Genomic DNA, 18,178 nt, shown 5'->3' with positions numbered 1-18,178 from the left:
ATGAGTACCTGCTGCGATCAGGTAGTGAAGGAACTAGATGTCTGCTCCTTTTACTCTTTGTAAGAGGAAAAGGCAATTGCTGGGAAATGAGCATTCAAGTACTCCAGGCAGCTGGGGGAATGCAGTAGAGAAAACTCTATCCCAGAGCATTTCTAGACATATCCCTACATGTATATGTCACCTATCAATATCCATGGGACAGTAATAAAAAATATTTCTTAAAAATAAGTTGCTGATTTGAAGTCTTACTATGGTCTTATGCACTAATGTGGCTACTTTCCCCCCTTTTGACTGCTGGAATCCCTACATATTTGAATTCCAGGCAAACCGTCCCTCAGTGACCCTGACCAAAGCACTACCCCTGCTGCCTGACAAGCAAAGGACAGCTGCTAGGATCAATCTTTACAGGCTGAAGCATGCTGCGTAAGGAGAGAACAGTGGAAGAAAAATGAACAAGCAAGCATAAAATGCAAAACCCCAGGACGAAAAGCATAGTTCCACAAGAATAGTTCAGCAATTCAAAAACTCAAGTCTTTTGCATTAGTATTGTCAAATTCCCATCTCCAAATATTTTCTCCTACTCTACCTGGCTTCTAAATGCATCTCTGCATAACAAACACATGCAAGAAATTGTACCCATTAGTGGTAGTGACATGTTATGTATGTGATTCACATACCTCCTACAGCTTTATATTTTCCTTAAAAAAATCCTTGCAGCTGATGCTGCAATGAACAGAGCAAGTTGGAGAATCATGGCTAGTTACCAGCTTATATTACTCAGAAACACAGACAAGGCAGTGACCCAGAGTTCTGAAGACTAAGAAATACAACAAGAATCCCAGGAAGGGTTTTTGGAAAGCTTGTCTTATGACCCTTAATTCCCAAACAGATTCACTTAGGCCAATACAAAGCCCCTAAACCTTAGATCACAGCTTTTAGATAGGGAAGTAAGGAAGTTGAAAACTCAGAAGGTTTGACCTTCCCCCATGTTTCACAACTGAATGAACCCTGGCCTAGTTGCAAAGTAAGTTTTTGCTTAGATGCCGCTGCCCCCCCCTCCACCTCTGCTAACCTTTTCTAACTTTCTCCTCTATGTTTCCAATTTTTCACCAAATACCACACATTAAAAAGAAACACGGTAAAATTCAGACTGCATTTATTGCCCCCCCCCCCCCCCCAGTCATGTCATCGCTGCATGTATACATCTTCCTGTTTGTGGTTCCCCGGGATACAGTTTGTCCTTTAGTGTGCTTTTACTTTCCCTGGCAGAATGGAAAGGTACAGATTAAGCCTTCACTGAACATGATCCCAATCATCCACCAGTCAAGTTTTTTTAGGGATGGGATATTAGTTAACAAAGAGTATACAAATAGTGGAGTCAAAGCAACACTTCAACAGTAATCTCAGGAACTGCAAAATCAGAACTGGGCCATAAGATCTGCTCCCCCACTTAAAACAGGTTATATAAACAGACCTTCTCTCAAAAGACAAAAGTTTATGTGGTTACTGAATCTTTTATAAGCATCTCTAGAACACTTCAAACTAGCACAAAGGGATGTTTTAGGAAAGCAAAATGGAACTGAAGGAATATTTTAAGTCACAATTCAAAGAATACTAAACAAAACAAACAAGCTGCCCAACATATGCAAACCTGGCAACGGAAAAACATCAAGGAAACTTCTCTGCAAAAGTGCTAGAATGAATATGCACATATCACTTCTTCATATTCTTTAGGAATCTTCCTCCTTTTCATCCAGGCTGGCTTTGGGTCGGAAATGTTTCCTGCTCCGTTTCTTGCTGCCATGGAATCCCACCGTTACCACCGTTGTATCTTCACGTGCCTCAGCAGACTCTGTTCCAGGCCCTTTTTGAATGCCCAGTGCCTCCAACTTCAATGGCTTATCCTCTTCCACTTCATTTACTCCACTATCTAAATGCTCTAGTCCAACTGCTTCATCTTCCTTCTGGCTGCTATACTTTTTTTGTGGCTTTCCTTTGAGTTCTTGTTTTGTATCAGTAGGCTTTGCCTCTTCCTCCTCCTCCTCCTCCTCCTCCTCCTCTTCCTCCACAGCTGCTCTTTTTCTTTCTGAGACATCTAAAACCACCTTTGATGGTTTGGTAAAGACGATCCTTCCAACTCCAGAGCTGGAGGGATCCTGGTTGAAAGACGGGGTGTAACATTCAGAACGAGTAGTGCGTTCTTCTTCTCTGCTCTTCTTCAAGCCCTCCAGAAACTCCATGGCAATCGATCTGTTCACCTTATCGCTAGTCTCTGAAACACCATCTAAACTGTACTTCGTCCAGCGTTCTGGGTGTGCCACATAGTCAGGCACTGCAGGAGACAGTAGTTGCCTGCTTTGTCTTCCAACATTTTCTGCAGGAATCTTGTTTGAAAGGCTGGGTGGAGGCAGAGGGCGCTTAAACCTTCCATCAATAACATTGTCTTCAGACAGTGAGGGTACTGCACGTTTGGCTGCCCCCTCTAGACAATCAAAGATGCTCTGGCTGCGCTGGGAGAAGCTTGAGCTCATGCCTTTCAGGTGAAATGGTTGAACAGGTGACCCGCGAGGGCCACCACTTCCATCTGAACCACCTTGCACATCATCCAAGGCTAGGGGTTCTTCAGGGGACACAGAATCAACTTCAGCCTCATCTGGGAACCCAAATTCATCAGAATCTGAATCACTCAGTGAAACTGTGTCTGAGGGAAGGACACCCTCATAATCTTTGTCCCCACCGGCCACTATACCCACAAAAGCTTCACCAGCACCTTCATCTCCCATCTTTGGGCAATTACTTGGTTATGCTAACTTGGCTTTGGCCCTGATGCAGCAAATTAAGTTTTCCAGTTGTCCAGGGAGTTTAAAACCTGAAACAAAACGGAACAATTCAGTCTAGCTTTGAAAAGTTTGCCAAAACAATGCAGCCAGATTATTAACTGAGATTAGGCAGGCAGATCATATGTGTTAATTCTGAAAGAACTCCATTGGCTACGCTCACTTGACTGTATTATTTGGTGCTTGCTTTATTACAGTATTTGCTGGCGTATAAGACTACTTTCCCCCCCCTGAAAAACATGCCTCCAAGTGGGGGGGGTCGTTTTATACGCCCGGTGCACTTTAGTTGGGATAGACATAGCTGCCCATAGTACTGTATTTTGAGTGGAAATGTTGGGGGGTCGTCTTATATGCCCAGTCGTCTTATACGCCGGCAAATATGGTACTTCTATTTCATATTGGACAAATATTGCTTTAAATCATTCTGTTAGTTTCTTAAAGCTGAAAAGTGAGACTGATTATCTCTTAAATAAAAAACCTAAAATACAATGAGAGCTTGCCCTGAGAATCTTCCATTCATATCAAGAGTTTAAAGCTGAAAATACCAACAAAAACATAGATGTTTCAACAGTACCATCTTTATAACTAAATAGTTTCTATTTTTATACCCTTTTGTTGTTAATAATATTTTAATTTATATTTCTAAACAACATAGATGTTGTAATATGCTATCAACACAGCTTACTTACTAGACTTTCTTTAAAAAAGAAGACTTGTAGAATGAAGACAAGAATCTGGTACTGTGACTCCTTGGCTTGCTTAACAAAGTCAACTCTATATCCCCAAACCACATAGTGCAATTGGCCAGGTAACATTATAATGTTAAAAGCACTTTCAGCTCAGCTGTTTTTCAAGCGCTGTATCTGGATATAGATTTACAGTCTATTTCATTCTAAATGAGAAATTTAAAAATAATCTTGAGAATGTGCTAGTGAATAGATCTGCCAACATTTGAGAGCTGTTTGCTGTATTTATTCCCTCCACACACTTTGTTTCAAAAGAACATCCAATGCAGCATTCAAGTTCCAGCATTAATGTTTAGTTGTAAATTGCCCCCCCCCCAAAAAAAAGGACTTTCATTTGAGGGGCGGGGGGGGGGGGGAGAAATGTGACCCAGTCCAGATAGATTTTTACCATTCATGACATCTTCAGCAAGTAATTTAACATCTAGTCATTTGCCCTCTGCTCCCAAATATACATACATGTGGTTACCATTTAATAAACTAAAGCCAGTATATAACAGGGCTCTTGGAGTTTGTAGAGCCATGCTTGCTAGGACTGTGCTCAACTCTAAAATATGGCATGAATAATATTTAAACCCTCCTAAAACAGTTTTTTTTTTATGAGCCTCTTGTGGCACAGAGTGGTTAGGCAGCAGACACACAGTCTGAAGCCCTGACCATGAGGCTGGGAGTTCAATCCCAGCAGCCGGCTCAAGGTTGACTCAGCCTTCCATCCTTCCGAGGTCGGTAAAATGAGTACCCAGCTTGCTGCTGGGGGGTAAACGGTAATGACTGGGGAAGGCACTGGCAAACCACCCCGTATTGAATCTGCCATGAAAACGCTAGAGGGCGTCACTCCAAGGGTCAGACATGACCTGGTGCTTGCACAAGGGATACTTTTACCTTTAAAACAGTTATCAAACAGCTATCAAATCTTGCTAAATTTCTACGGTATACACGAGAGCCAGCATCTTTTATTCAGCATGTACTTTAAACTTCACTGGGGCCAGTGAAGTTTAGAAGCTTGCAAGTTAGAAGATTGCAAAGATTCTTACTGTTGCATAATTTACTTATTAATAATTTGATTTTTATACTGCCATTCTGCACAAGTGGGCTTGGGGCAGTTTACAGCTTGATGCAGAGACCAAGATGAAATACCAGTCCTGGCTTAAGTATATTAGCTGTGAATTGGGGAGGCCTGAATCTCTGGGAGACTGCTGTTGCCTGAATGAGCGTGCTTGTGCTTTTAGACCAAATGATGGTGCTGTGCAACGGGTGACTACATTAAGGGAAGAAAGTCTGATGCTTATGGAAAACATGTCTTTTACAGTTGTGGCCCCTAACATAGGAGGTTTCCTCACCCCAGTCATTTTGCCTCAGCTTTGCCATCCAGAATATTAGAAACACAATGTCAAATTACAGGTTATTTTGGCATTTGTTTTCCCTAATGTGTAATTTTAATATGTGATTTCACTACTGATTTTATGACTGACTTTTGGGTTTAAGCCTTTGACTGGCTTAATTCTCATTAGATTTTTGTGGAGGGAGAAATGTTTCTTTGAGTTTTGAGGTGGCTGCTAGGTTTTTATATTTTATATTTGTTATTTATATATTTTAATCTTAACTTTTATACTATAAACTACTGCGAGTGCCATTTATGATAGAAAGATGAAGCATAAATATTTCAAATACATACTATTTTTTTTTTAAATGCACTACTTCCCAAGGGCCATTTCACACATTACTTTTTTCCTGCAGTCATTCAGCTGCTGGGAATATATTCAATAACCCTAAAATACTTCTTTTAAGCAGATCTTCTAGATTCTAATGACTAATTTCTTGAGAGAGAAGAATTGTACTGGACAGAGTCAATTCAGGTACTATTTTATGGTGACAGTAAATAGGCATGGAAAAATCTACTAGCCACTCACCATCTGGAGTTTGAACCAGTATCTCATCCTCTGGGTCAGTTAAAGCCACCAAGGTTCTTAGATCTCGTACCCTGGCAGTAAGAGGGCGGACATGTCATCAACGCAAAGAAATAGTACGGAATAGCAAGTTTCTGGTATGTCAACAGTACTCATCATTTGATAGGTGTAGCTTGCTAGTCTTTTTACCATTAAAAAAAATTCTTTTTAAAATTGGAAGATCCTTTGCACATATTTCAAAGATGCCAGTGTAGCTAAACAGGTACTCAGCTTCACTTTGTAACCTGCACAGCTACATGACTTACAGAGACCAGAATAATGCCATTTAACCAGAACCATCTAAATGACTTTCTACCAGCAGAATTCATAAGACAGGTACCAGTATAACTCTTATTATCGAAAATTCTTGTGTGAGAAATGGGAAGAAAAGAAATGAGTCAGATTGAGCTACCACTTTTTCTCCAGCAAAATAAGTGGACCAAATCCAAAGGCTGAAGGGGATGGGGACTACATTGTGTAGGGATTTTTTTTAAAGTTGAGTCTTTGGGTGCCTGGGCAGTAAGATAACAAAAAACAAAGTAATTCATGGGCAATTAACTGGATTTTTTTTAAAGTCTGGAAAGACTCACAGGTTCTTTGCGGTGACCAGATGAGAACAGAATTGAGATAGGCTGGCTTCTCTCTGAATGGAAAAGTTCCCCTCAGAATCGTCCATACTAGTCTTGGCCCCTATTATCTCATCTGTGGGAAAACCAAAGAGCATGTTACTTTCTTTCTCTTCCAGCTCATCTTCTTGCAGCAAAGTATCTTTCTGGTTTTGCCATTATCTTACTTTATTTATTTATTCGTATTTTTAGTTAATACTTAGGCCTGAAGTACAAGTTGTCAGCATATTTTTGTAAGTTGGACTTTGGAATATAAAAGGATAACAAACCACTGGTTTGCATCTCTTGCACATAGCAAAACCTTCCATTCACCAGTACCTCCACTTCCACACGTTACCTACACAAAGCGACCTAGCTGACAACCAGAAGGTGGGTTTTAGTTAAAGAGCTGCCTGGCAGAGGAAGTAACTCCATAGAGTTCTAGTGAGAGATGACTAAAAAGAAAATCTTCCTTTCTCCAGCCAAGGCCACCATTTGCTATGGTTCAATTATTTTTCAATCCCAAACATAAAAATCAGTCATCCACTTTCAGGGAAAGCAGAAGTTATTTAAGGGCTTGTTAACAGGATAAAATTAGCAGGTTTATAGGTGATACAAGGACTGATAAGATAGTGACAGCATCTCTGAGACATTTGGAACTTCCTCAACTGCAGTACAAGAGTTGAGCATTATTGTGGTCTCTGTAAGCAGAAATGCTTCTCATTTAGTGAAAAGTTGCAGTAACCTGTCCCAAGACCCTGGGAAAGGTCAGACTAGGAAATTAATCAGTTGATCAAACTGTGATGTTTGAAATAAAATCAGAGAAATGGTGGCATGGGATCAAAGACCCCCCCCCCCCCCACACACACACACACACACGCAGACATACTAAAACACACAGTCGTCCCAGGAAGCTGCCTGCAACAGATTCAGAAGGCACAAAATGATGTACACGCAATGCACGATCCATCAGCATCCCGTTTATGGCGTTTATACCAAAAGATGCCCCCTTCAAGGATCGCTGCCTTGTTGTGGCAAGGGGGCTTGCGTAGCTCAGTGAAGCTATGAACTATGCCGTGCAGGGCCACCCAAGACGGACAGGTCATAGCTGAGAGCTCTGACAAAAGGTGATCCACTGGAGAAGGCAATGGCAAACCACTCCAGTATCTTTGCCATGAAAACTCTATGGACAGTTCCAATAGGCATAACGATATGACGCCGGAAGATGAGCCCCTCAGGTCGGAAGGTGTCCAATATGCTACTGGGGATGAGCAGACGGCTAGTACGAGTAGCGCTAGAATGAATGAAGCGGCTGGGCCAAAGCCGAAAGGACGCTCAGTTGTGGAAGTAACTGGTGGCGAAAAGACAGTCCGATGCTGTAAAGATTTTTATTCCATAGGAACCTGGAACGTCAGATCCATGAATCAAGGCAAGCTGGACGTGGTTAAACAAGAAATGAGAAGACTGAACATCGACATTTTAGGAATCAGTGAACTAAAATGGACAGGAATGGGTGAATTTAATTCAGATGACCATCAGGTATACTACTGTGGACAAGAATCTCGCAGAAGAAATGGAGTAGCCTTCATAATCAATAAGAGAGTAGGAAAAGCAGTCTTGGGATACAATCCCCAAAATGACAGAATGATCTCAGTTCGAATCCAAGGCAAACCATTCAACATCACAGTGATCCAGGTCTATGCCCCAACCACTGCTGCTGAAGAGGATGAAGTTGATCAGTTCTATGAAGCCCTACAACACCTTATAGAAGCAACGCCAAAAAATGATGTGCTTATCATCATGGGGGATTGGAATGCTAAAGTAGGAAGCCAAACGATAACTGGGATAACAGGCAAGTTTGGCCTTGGAGTACAAAATGAAGCAGGGCACAGGCTGGTAGAATTTTGTCAAGAAAATACAATGGTCATAGCAAACACTCTTTTCCAACAACCCAAGAGACGACTCTACACATGGACATCACCAGACGGTCAACACAGAAATCAGATTGACTATGTACTCTGCAGCCAAAGATGGAAAAGTTCTATACAGGCAATAAAAACAAGACCAGGAGCTGATTGTGGTTCAGATCATGAGCTTCTTGTTGCAAAATTTAGGCTTAAATTGAAGAAAGTAGGGAAAAGCACTAGGCCACTCAGGTACGAACTAAATCATATCCCCGACGAATATACAGTAGAGGTGACAAATAGATTTAAGGAATTAGATCTGATAGACAGAGTGCCTGAAGAACTATGGACGGAGGTTCGCGACATTGTACAAGAGGTAGCAACTAAAACCATCCCAAAGAAAAAGAAATGCAAGAAATCAAAATGGCTGTCTGAGGAAGCTTTACAAATAGCTAAGGAGAGAAGGGAAGTGAAAGGCAAGGGAGAAAGAGAAAGATACACCCAATTGAATGCAGAATTCCAGAGAAAAGCTAGAAGAGATAAGAATGCCTTCTTAAATGAACAGTGCAAACAAACAGAAGAAAACAATAGAATGGGGAGGACCAGAGATCTTTTCAAGAAAATTGGAGATATGAAGAGAACGTTTCATGCAAAGATGGGTATGATAAGGGACCAAAATGGTAGGGACCTCACAGAAGCAGAAGAGATTAAGCAAAGGTGGCAAAATTATACAGAAGAACTATACAAGAGCGAGCTTAACATCCCTGATGACCACAGTGGGGTAGTTACTGACCTGGAGCCAGACATCCTGGAATGTGAAGTCAAATGGGCCTTAGGAAGTCTGAGCAACAGTAAAGCTAGTGGTGGTGACAGCATTCCAGTTGAACTATTCAAAATCTTAAAGGATGATGCAGTAAAAGTGCTACACTCAATATGCCAGCAAATTTGGAAAACTCAGCAATGGCCACAGGATTGGAAAAGGTCAGTTTACATTCCAATCCCAAAGAAGGGCAATGCCAAAGAATGTTCAAACTACCGCACCATTGCACTCATTTCTCATGCTAGCAAAGTTATGCTCAAAATCCTACAAGCTAGGCTCCAGCAATATGTGGACCGAGAACTTCCAGAAGTACAGGCAGGATTTCGAAGAGGTAGAGGAACTAGAGATCAAATTGCCAACATACGCTGGATCATGGAAAAAGCTAGGGAGTTCCAGAAGAACATCTACTTCTGCTTCATTGATTATGCTAAAGCCTTTGATTGTGTGGAGCACAACAAATTGTGGCAAGTTCTTAAAGAGATGGGAATACCAGAGCATCTTATTTGTCTCTTGAGAAATTTATATGCAGGTCAAGAAGCAACAGTGAGAACTGAACATGGAATCACGGATTGGTTCAAAATTGAGAAAGGAGTTCGGCAAGGCTGTATACTGTCACCTTGCCTATTTAACTTGTATGCGGAGCACATCATGAGAAATGCGGGATTAGAGGAGTCACAAATTGGGATCAAGATTGCAGGGAGAAATATCAACAACCTCAGATATGCAGATGATACCACTCTAATGGCAGAAAGTGAAGAGGAACTAAAGAGCCTGTTGATGCGGGTGAAGGAGGAGAGTGCAAAAGTTGGCTTGAAACTCAACATCAACAAAACAAAGATCATGGCAGCCGGCCCTCTCAATTCCTGGCAAATAGATGGGGAAGAAATGGAGATAGTGACAGATTTTATTTTCCTCGGCTCCAAGATCACTGCAGATGGGGACTGCAGCAAAGAAATTAAAAGACGCTTGCTCCTAGGGAGGAAAGCTATGGCAAATCTAGACAGCATCCTAAAAAGCAGAGACATCACCCTACCAACAAAAGTGCGTTTAGTCAAGGCTATGGTATTCCCAGTTGCAATGTATGGCTGCGAAAGTTGGACCATAAGGAAGGCCGAGCGTCAAAGAATTGAGGCTTTTGAACTCTGGTGCTGGAGAAGACTCTTGCGAGTCCCTTGGACTGCAAGGCGAACAAACCGGTCAGTCCTAGAGGAGATCAGCCCAGACTGCTCCTTAGAAGGCCAGATCCTGAAGATGAAACTCAAATACCTTGTTCACCTCATGAGAAGGAAGGACTCCCTGGGGAAGAGCCTAATGCTGGGAGCGATCGAGGGCAAAAGAAGAAGGGGACGACAGAGAATGAGGTGGATGGATGGAGTCACTGAAGCAGTAGGTGCAAACTTAAAAGGACTCCAGGGAATGGTAGAGGACAGGAAGGCCTGGAGAATCATTGTCCATGGGGTCGCGATGGGTCGGACACGACTTCGCACATAACAACAACAACAACCAAAAGATGGCCTAGAGAGCTTTCCCGGAGGCATAAGGTGAAACCAAGTGAAACCTCCACGGTGAGAGACAGTGTACCCGCTGCTGGGGCAACGGCGAAAGGGGGCTAGTGCCTCCGCGCCCAGCTTTGGGTTTCCCTGTAGGAAGCCGGACAGCCGAGTGGACGGAGTTCTGATCCAGCAGAGCTCTTCTTAGGTGTCCCCCTACTTTTCCTCACCCGCCAACGGCAATCGCTCTATGCAGCCTCCTTACCTCTGCTGCAGCCAAAGCTGACAAATGCACCCCCGCCGCTCGGCACGAACGCTTGCAGCAGCAGCCCACCGCCTTCGACGCTGATGACGCAGGGCATGCCGGGACGTAGTCTTTCCTCATGCGAACTTCCATAGAAGGCGCCGCTCGCTCCACACTGGCAGGACTACACATCCCCAAAAGCCGGCGACCTTGAAGCGACGGGAAGAAATAAAGCATTTCCGCTTGACTTTTCTGCTTGATGCATGCTGGGAACTGTAGTGCCTGGATTTTTACCGGGACGAAATCCGACCTTGCAGAGGAGAGTGGAGGGTTAACCATCGAGATAGGGGGCGGACTAGAGTGACAGGCGACCCGCTATTCCCCTGGCGCCGTCGGAGGGGCCGCGGTGTCTGCAAATGGGAGCGCGCCGGCCTTGGGTGGCGGCGGCGGCATTTTAACCAGGCTGGGTTGGTTTGCGGGGGAAAAACCAAAGCAGCCTTTAGCAGGCAGTGGCCGGGGGATTTCGGAGAGGGATGACCATTCGCTAGCAGTGATTAGCCGCTGTTAAGCGACGGTCTTGGTGGGTACGGAACGGTGCCCACGAGTATCAGACGCTCCTAATTAATGCACAGCGCTGTTTTGAATAGTGGCTTTGAGCTGCTTAAAATGTTTGGGCACTTTTGCAGGAGCTTTTCTGAATGTTTCTAACGACAACTGAACTCAAAAGGACTGATGAGCTGTTTTAGCAAAGGATTATCATGTGGCATCATATGGTATAATTTGGATATTATGACAATTTACTAGTTTGCCACTAATTTACTTTTGCTTTATGCTTGTACTCTTATGATCCTTGGTCCATAATCTGAGGAAATGTGCATGCACTCAAGAGCTCATGCCTTGGATAAATCTTTGTTGGTTTTAAAGGTGCCACTGGACTCAAATTTTGTTGTGCTACTTCAGACCAACATGGCTACCCACTTGAATCTAACTGTGTGGTTCTTGACCGTTAGCCCAGTATTGCTAGTGCGTAACATTATCATCAAATGCCTCTCAAGCCACCAGTGAAAAACGAGGATGCAAAACACCATAACGTGAGACTTTTGCTTTTGATTGCACTTTGGTCACAGCAGGTGGGGGTGGGGATGGGGGGGGGCGGAGCTGTTAATCTGATGAAATTTAACACAGAGAATTGTGGGTGTAGCTTGATACAAAAGTTTTTCTGGGATTTTCTGGTAAATAAAAAAATCAGTGGGGAATCCCAGGGAAGAGCAGATATCAAAGCTCTTACTGCCAGCAAATTGTCAAAGGCCACAAAAACTCCAGACATTGGCTAAGGTTTGTGTTCTTAGCTATGATGATGAATATGGTATAAACCATTTTTATTTAGAAAATTTTTAGAAAATGTATGGGCCGCTTCTCCCCAAATCAGTTTGAGGGGCTGCTTGATGTTGCTTAAATATCAAACTCCACTGTAAGAAAAAGGAGATTGGGGGTTGGAAAGTTTACACTTCAAAACCATAACAAGAGGCAGATGAACAGCAACCAGATTCTTAGCTGGAGAGAAGTGGAAAATATAATTTGACTAGCAGGAAGCACAGAATATTCTCTCTAGTTCAGCTTATTTGGGAGGATTGCAATAGCATGGGGATAAACTGGCATAGCAGTATGCTCAGTACATGTTTGAAGGGTAAACCTGGGTTCATTTGACATTACAGGAAAATTGTGACCAAATATCTCCAACTCTCTAATCTGCCCTTTTTGGGTAAAGCAATTGAGAGAGCGATAGCGGACCAACTTTAGGTATTTGGCGTTGGTGCTGGATTGAATAAAGAGATGTTTGTTTCAGAAGAACTTTGTGATCTGTGTCTACCAAACCCTCAGGCACTACACATAGGATGGTCAGAGAACAGCTGAGCAGGGTGGCTCATCTGGATGCTGCAGACTGGAGGGAAAGGGTTCAGGTTCCCCACCCCTGCATCACCAAGCCCTGCCCAGCTGCCCTTGGCCCAAAATCAGCTAGGAATGCCACTGCTGATAGTGCCCTTTCTGGGCTGCCTGCCTAGCTAGTAGCACAAAACTTCATTCTTATCAGTCTTTCAGTATAACTTCAGTTTCTGCTCAGTGACTTTTCAATTTCTGCTTTTTCTTTAGGACCCCCCACTCAATACATAGACTTTTACATCACAGGTTCTCTTCTGCTTACTTCTGGGAGCAGCAGCAGTTTCAAAAGGTGTGTGTAGAGCCCTTTTAATTAAAACAACAACATTCCGACAAGGGGAGGGGGAGAACTAAATCCAACCATATTCTCTTCCTCTGAAATAGGTGGTTATTTTTTGAAAAGATCTCCTCAAAACCACTAGCAACCTAGTGAGTAAACAGAGGCAAAAGAATGAGGACAGAATGTGCATGAGAGAAAAATGTTCTGAACCGTCATACATAACTGACCAATACTGTTATTCCTCAACAAGTCTAGCACTAGTAGAGCATCTGGAAGACATTATCACATTTGCATTAAATATCTGTCTATAAATATAATCAGTGTTATACAAATATGACATTTTCATATACCGTGTTCTTTCACAGAGGCTGCAGCTTCGCAAAGAGAAAATTTCAAATCCATAACTACATATTTCTCAGACTTTTTTAGTGGACTACCACATAACTTTCAGTAAACACTCCCATTTATTTAGATTTTTAGTTTTGCTTTTGAAAACTTCTTGAGCAACACATACTAGAACTGTCCTTTTGGTCAAAGGAGATGCAAGGGTGGTGCCACACAATAACAGGATGGAGTATAGCAGCCTCAACAGCAGCATCTTTCATAAGTATTTTGGGAACAGGAAGAGTCCAATGGTTTTACAGAGGAAGTGGAAAATAACAACTGCATTCAGAAAACAGAATTTAGAAAGCCAGATTTCACACTCCTATTTCATAGTGCTGGGGAAGGAATAAATCTGACGATACACTGCTAGCTTCTTGGATGTTTGTTTTATATATCACCTTAAAAATAGTTTGACAGCTTCCTTTAACAATAAGCAAGATAACACCAAGTGGACATGATTTCTGAGCGTAAACAGCCCAAGGGAAGGAGGTGATGGGAGACTATAGTAGTATGTAACTCTCCTCAGTCTCACTCTTAGCCCAGTTCTGGAGGCATCCATACAAATAACTTGCAAAGTCAGATTGTTGGCTGTAAATAAGAAAAAGAGGTGAAGTTGTTGCAGAATCGCATATCTTCAAGTCTACTCTTGCTCATGATGGTTATGTGACCTGTATTTGGGATGGGTAATATCTGATTATCAGCATGGCTCCAATAGATAAGACAAATATTTCTACAAACCTGAGAAAAAAAAAACCTAGGTTTGTAGAAAAATCTGCCATTTATATTTTGGGAACAGGAAGAGACCATTGGATTTTTACAGGAAGTAGAACAACTGTAGTATTAAAACAGAATTCAGAAAGCCAGACTTCACAGTCCCCTCCCCTCTGGTATATTATAAACAGCACGTTTAAGAGACAAATGCCTTCTACAGTAACCAGCCACAAAAATATTGCCGCCATCTGGTTTCTGATAGTAAAGGCAAGAGGAAACGGCAAAGGCTTTGACAGGCTTATCTTTAACCACTCCTCGCGGAGCGGATAAAATAAAGCAGTAAGGGCTCCGTCAGCAGGCCCTGTCCGGGATGAGGAAGGGTGCCGATAGGCCCCTCCCCCGACTGACAATCAGAGGGCCCAATCGGCAGGCACGCAGCGCGGCTCGCAATTGGTCCCTTGCTGCCGGACTGACCACTCGGGAGGCGCAATACGCCCCCCTCCAACTTCGCTCGAATGCAGCCACCCGCCGCCATTACCTGCCTCGCCATCGCCAGGGCCACCTGCCTGCCCGCCACACAACGAGGGCCCAGCCGCTGCGGCCGTGGCGCCAGCTCCGCCTGCGGCCACAGCTTCACACAGAATGGCTCGCCGCCAGCCCGCACAGCTGGGAGCGGCCCGCAGTGCCAACTGCCGCTGCCAGACGCCCTCCCATCGCCGCAACCCACTGCCCGCACACAGCTGAGCTCGCCCGCTGGCCCAAGCTGCCACGAGCAGCCGGCTGAGCCCTGTGCTGGGGCGGCAGCGCCATTCACCCTGCCCACCCTGCTTGTGGCATGCAGTCCTAAGTGTTCAGCACAATATAACTTGATGCTCTGTTTGGTCTTACCATAAGATCTTCACATCAGCCTCTTGTTATTTGCTGCTCTGCCCAGAACGGATTATTAGAGAAAGGTGGAATTTGCGTCTCCTTTGCCTTACAAGAGAGTTATTTATTACTGATTCCACCCCCCTCCAAAATAAATAAATAAATAAAGCAGTAAGCTTCAGGAGTTCAACCTTTGTGTGTAGTCTTTCCTTGTCCCTGCCCATTGGTGTTCTCTCAGGAACTATCACCAACAAAACCAATAAAAGGTTTCTTGGATCCACTGTCATACCACTGTGAGTTCACGGAGTACTGTTAAAATACATTCCAAGTTGTACTAATACTTGTACTGATACTGTGCTTCATACAGGAACATCTGTATGAGTCCTGCATTCTTTTCCATGTAACTTTGGAATAGGCCTCGACAAGTCTTTCTCCTTTAAATGTAAGAATCACAGAATCATAAGAGTTGGAAGGGGCCATACAGGCCATCTAGTCCAACCCCCTGCTCAACGCAGGTTCAGCCCAAAGCATCCAAGAAAAGTGTGTATCCAACCTTTGCTTGAAGACTGCCAGTGAGGGGGAGCTCACCACCTCCTTAGGCAGCCTATTCCACTGCTGAACTACTCTGACTGTGAATTTTTTTCCCTGATATCTAGTCTATATCATTGTACTTGTGGTTTAAACCCATTATTGCGCGTCTTTTCCTCTGCAGCCAACGGAAACAGCATCCTGCCGTCCAAGTGACAACCTTTCAAATACTTAAAAGCTAGAAGGATGAATTCTACCCTGCTTAGGAACTTTTGAAAGAGTAATTTAATAGCAAATGCTACCAAAATAAGTGTATCCTGGAACCTCTTTTCTAGTCCCTTGGCTTTTTCCTAGGAACCAGAGCAAGCTAGGAACAAACTCTCGGGACTGGCTCTGAAAGAAGCCTTATGGCCAGTTTATGTAAACTTGTTTATGTAGTACATCTGTATTCTGGTGCTGTCGCAGAAGGAAAAGACCTACATACAGAAAAAACAATTGGGACAGGGAATAGATTAAGATGATGTCTTTCCTTGATGTCTGTGTGCAGAGATTTTGTGTGTGTGTGAGGGGGAGGGGATTGGAGGCAATATTGCCATATGATTTCTCCACCCGCAGGTAGTTTTACAGTGTGATGTGTCTTTTATGCAAACTATCCATTGCACTGTTATCTATCTCAAGCTTACTCTCTCTGTTCTTAAATAAGCATCCCCATATCAAGAAGTGCCATCACTGAATATTCCTGACCTCCAGTGCTTTGGCTGAATTTATGCTACTTAGCCTTCTTACTTGGAATCTCTCTCTCTCTTTCTCTCTCTCTCTCTGGATAGATAATCCAGAGCCTCTTGTGGCGCAGAGTGGTAAGGCAGCCGTCTGAAAGCTTTGCCCATGAGGTCTGGGAGTTCAATCCCAGCAGCCGGCTCAAGGTTGACTCAGCCTTCCATCCTTCCGAGGTCGGTAAAATGAGTACCCAGCTTGCTGGGGGGTAAACGGTAATGACTGGGGAAGGCACTGGCAAACCACCCCGTATTGAGTCTGCCATGAAAATGCTAGAGGGCGTCACCCCAAGGGTCAGACATGACTCGGTGCTTGCACAGGGGATACCTTTACCTTTATGCTACTTAGCCTTCTTGCTTGGAATCTCTCTCTCTCTGGATAGATAATAGGCGTCAACTGCCCATTTCCACATGTTAAGACCATGTTAAAAGGGCAAGATATTTTTTTCCAGGTCAGCTGGTAATCCAGAGTCCAGAAGAAAAAGCAGAACAAAGTTTGCACCTTTGAGACTAACAGTTTTATTCAAAAGCTTTTGTGTGCACACATACGTCATCTGATACACAGGAGATAAAGTGTTCAACACCATGCTCTCCCTCAGCATTGCTTTTCCATTTAGAATTCCCCATGCCACCTTTCATTCAGAGTTCTGACTGAGTACATTTGTCTGTAACATGTAGTTTGATCCTTAAGAAAAACTGCAGAGGACGTGGGCCTAAGACTCCTTCCTTTAAAGTAGCATTATCCTTAATAATTTATCTGCCCTCATTCACTACAGAAACAATATCATAACAGTATCTCCTAGGCCTAAAGAAAATGCTCTTCCTAAGGAACATGCATAATCTGTGTTGAATTCATATAGACCACTAAACCTTCAAAAAGAGCTCCCATTGCTTACATAACATGTGAATGTTGAACAATAGCAAACATATGGAATAGGGAAAAACATGTGTGCATACATTTCTCAGTCACAACAGGGAAAAGGCAGATTACATTCTGTATGCTGTGAACCCCAATGTGCATGTATGTGTGCAGACAAATGTACATGCTCTAATGATATTTTAAAATTGTGCATATCACCTATTATATTGAGCATGCAATGCCAAATCCTTGAAGAGAGGGTTGATTGGAAAAAGTAATTTCTGTTTCCAGTGCACTGTGAAGTCTGACTGACAATCAGGGCAGTGTTACTTTAAGGCTGTTCCTAAGGCTAAAGATATTTTTCCTTCTCCCTCAAACCAGTAAGACTGAGATGCTGCTTCTTAAGGATGTAAAACAGCCCATGTAAATTGAAAAGCTCAGACGGGAAAAAACTGATCCATTTATCCCTTTTCCTTCATCTTCAGGTCCTTAAGGGCAGCTGTCCCCAACCCCTGATCCAGGGACCGGGACCGGTTCGTTGATCAGTTGATACCAGGCTATGGCCCCTCCTCGCCCTCCTCCCCAGCTGCTGCCTCAGGGGCTGCCCTGCCACTCTGCTGCTGGCTCACCTTTGGTGGTCTCTGGCGGCTGCCATGGCTGGGGCTCCCTCTTGGCTGCTGTCAGTGCCCGCCAGTGGGCAGCGGGAAGTCAGGGGCGCCAGCGGGAAAGCAAGCGGAGCAGGGGCTCAGGTGGCGGTGATGTCCCTCGGCAAAAGACTACCCCCCCCCCCGGCCTCAGTAAAATTATCAAGTGTGACCGGTCCCTGGTGATAAAAAGGTTGGGGACCACTGCTTAAGGGTATATGTGCACTGAATCTCTTTGCTCCTATTGCTGTATTTAGAAAAATATACCTAGTGCTAGCGAGTCTGATTCAGAATGAGCACTAGCGTTAGAATATTGCAGAACTGTATATGTATATTCCCTTTGTTTATGCAACCTCCTGGAATCCAGTACACTAAGAACAACAGCAAAGCAAAAAACCAGGACTTGGTGTAGTGGTTAAGAGTGGCAGCCTCTAATCTGTAGAACCAGGTTTGATTCTCCACTTTTCCACATGCTGCCAGCTGGGTGACCTTGGATGTTCTCACACATCAGCTCTGTTAGAGTTTTCTCAGCCCCACCTACTTCACAGAGTCTGTTGTGAGGAGAGGGAGGGAAAGGTGTTTGTAAGCAGCTTTGGGACACCTGG

General features: G+C 43.7%; 1 protein-coding gene and 1 long non-coding RNA gene across 5 annotated transcripts; one reads left to right on the top strand and one right to left on the bottom strand.

Moving 5' to 3' along the window:
- Positions 1–1,139: 1,139 nt before the first annotated feature.
- Positions 1,140–10,777, bottom strand: TSSC4 (tumor suppressing subtransferable candidate 4). 4 transcript variants are annotated; one of them, XM_077321523.1, is made up of 4 exons: positions 10,611–10,777; positions 6,117–6,228; positions 5,491–5,561; positions 1,140–2,869 (listed from the first exon to the last, which is right to left on the bottom strand). In XM_077321523.1, the coding sequence occupies exon 4, from the start codon at positions 2,781–2,783 to the stop codon at positions 1,731–1,733; it is 1,053 nt and encodes a 350-aa protein (XP_077177638.1). In that variant the 5' UTR covers positions 2,784–2,869; positions 5,491–5,561; positions 6,117–6,228; positions 10,611–10,777; the 3' UTR covers positions 1,140–1,730. The 4 variants fall into 4 exon arrangements, with proteins under 4 accessions (XP_077177638.1, XP_077177640.1, XP_077177637.1 ...); XM_077321525.1 differs by lacking the exon at positions 5,491–5,561; XM_077321522.1 differs by lacking the exon at positions 6,117–6,228 and having other exon boundaries at positions 10,611–10,776.
- A 52-nt stretch (positions 10,778–10,829) lies between these two features.
- LOC143829922 (uncharacterized) lies at positions 10,830–16,417 on the top strand. Its single transcript, XR_013228282.1, has 3 exons — positions 10,830–11,680; positions 12,741–12,819; positions 15,482–16,417. It is a non-coding gene; the product is annotated as an uncharacterized LOC143829922 (long non-coding RNA).
- The last annotated feature ends 1,761 nt before the right edge of the window (positions 16,418–18,178 follow it).

The sequence above is a fragment of the Paroedura picta genome, chromosome 2, assembly GCF_049243985.1.
Source record: "Paroedura picta isolate Pp20150507F chromosome 2, Ppicta_v3.0, whole genome shotgun sequence".
Taxonomy (NCBI): Eukaryota; Metazoa; Chordata; class Lepidosauria; order Squamata; family Gekkonidae; genus Paroedura; species Paroedura picta.
The sequence above is the reverse complement of the archived record's forward strand: the minus strand, read 5'-3'. Positions and strand labels throughout refer to the sequence as shown.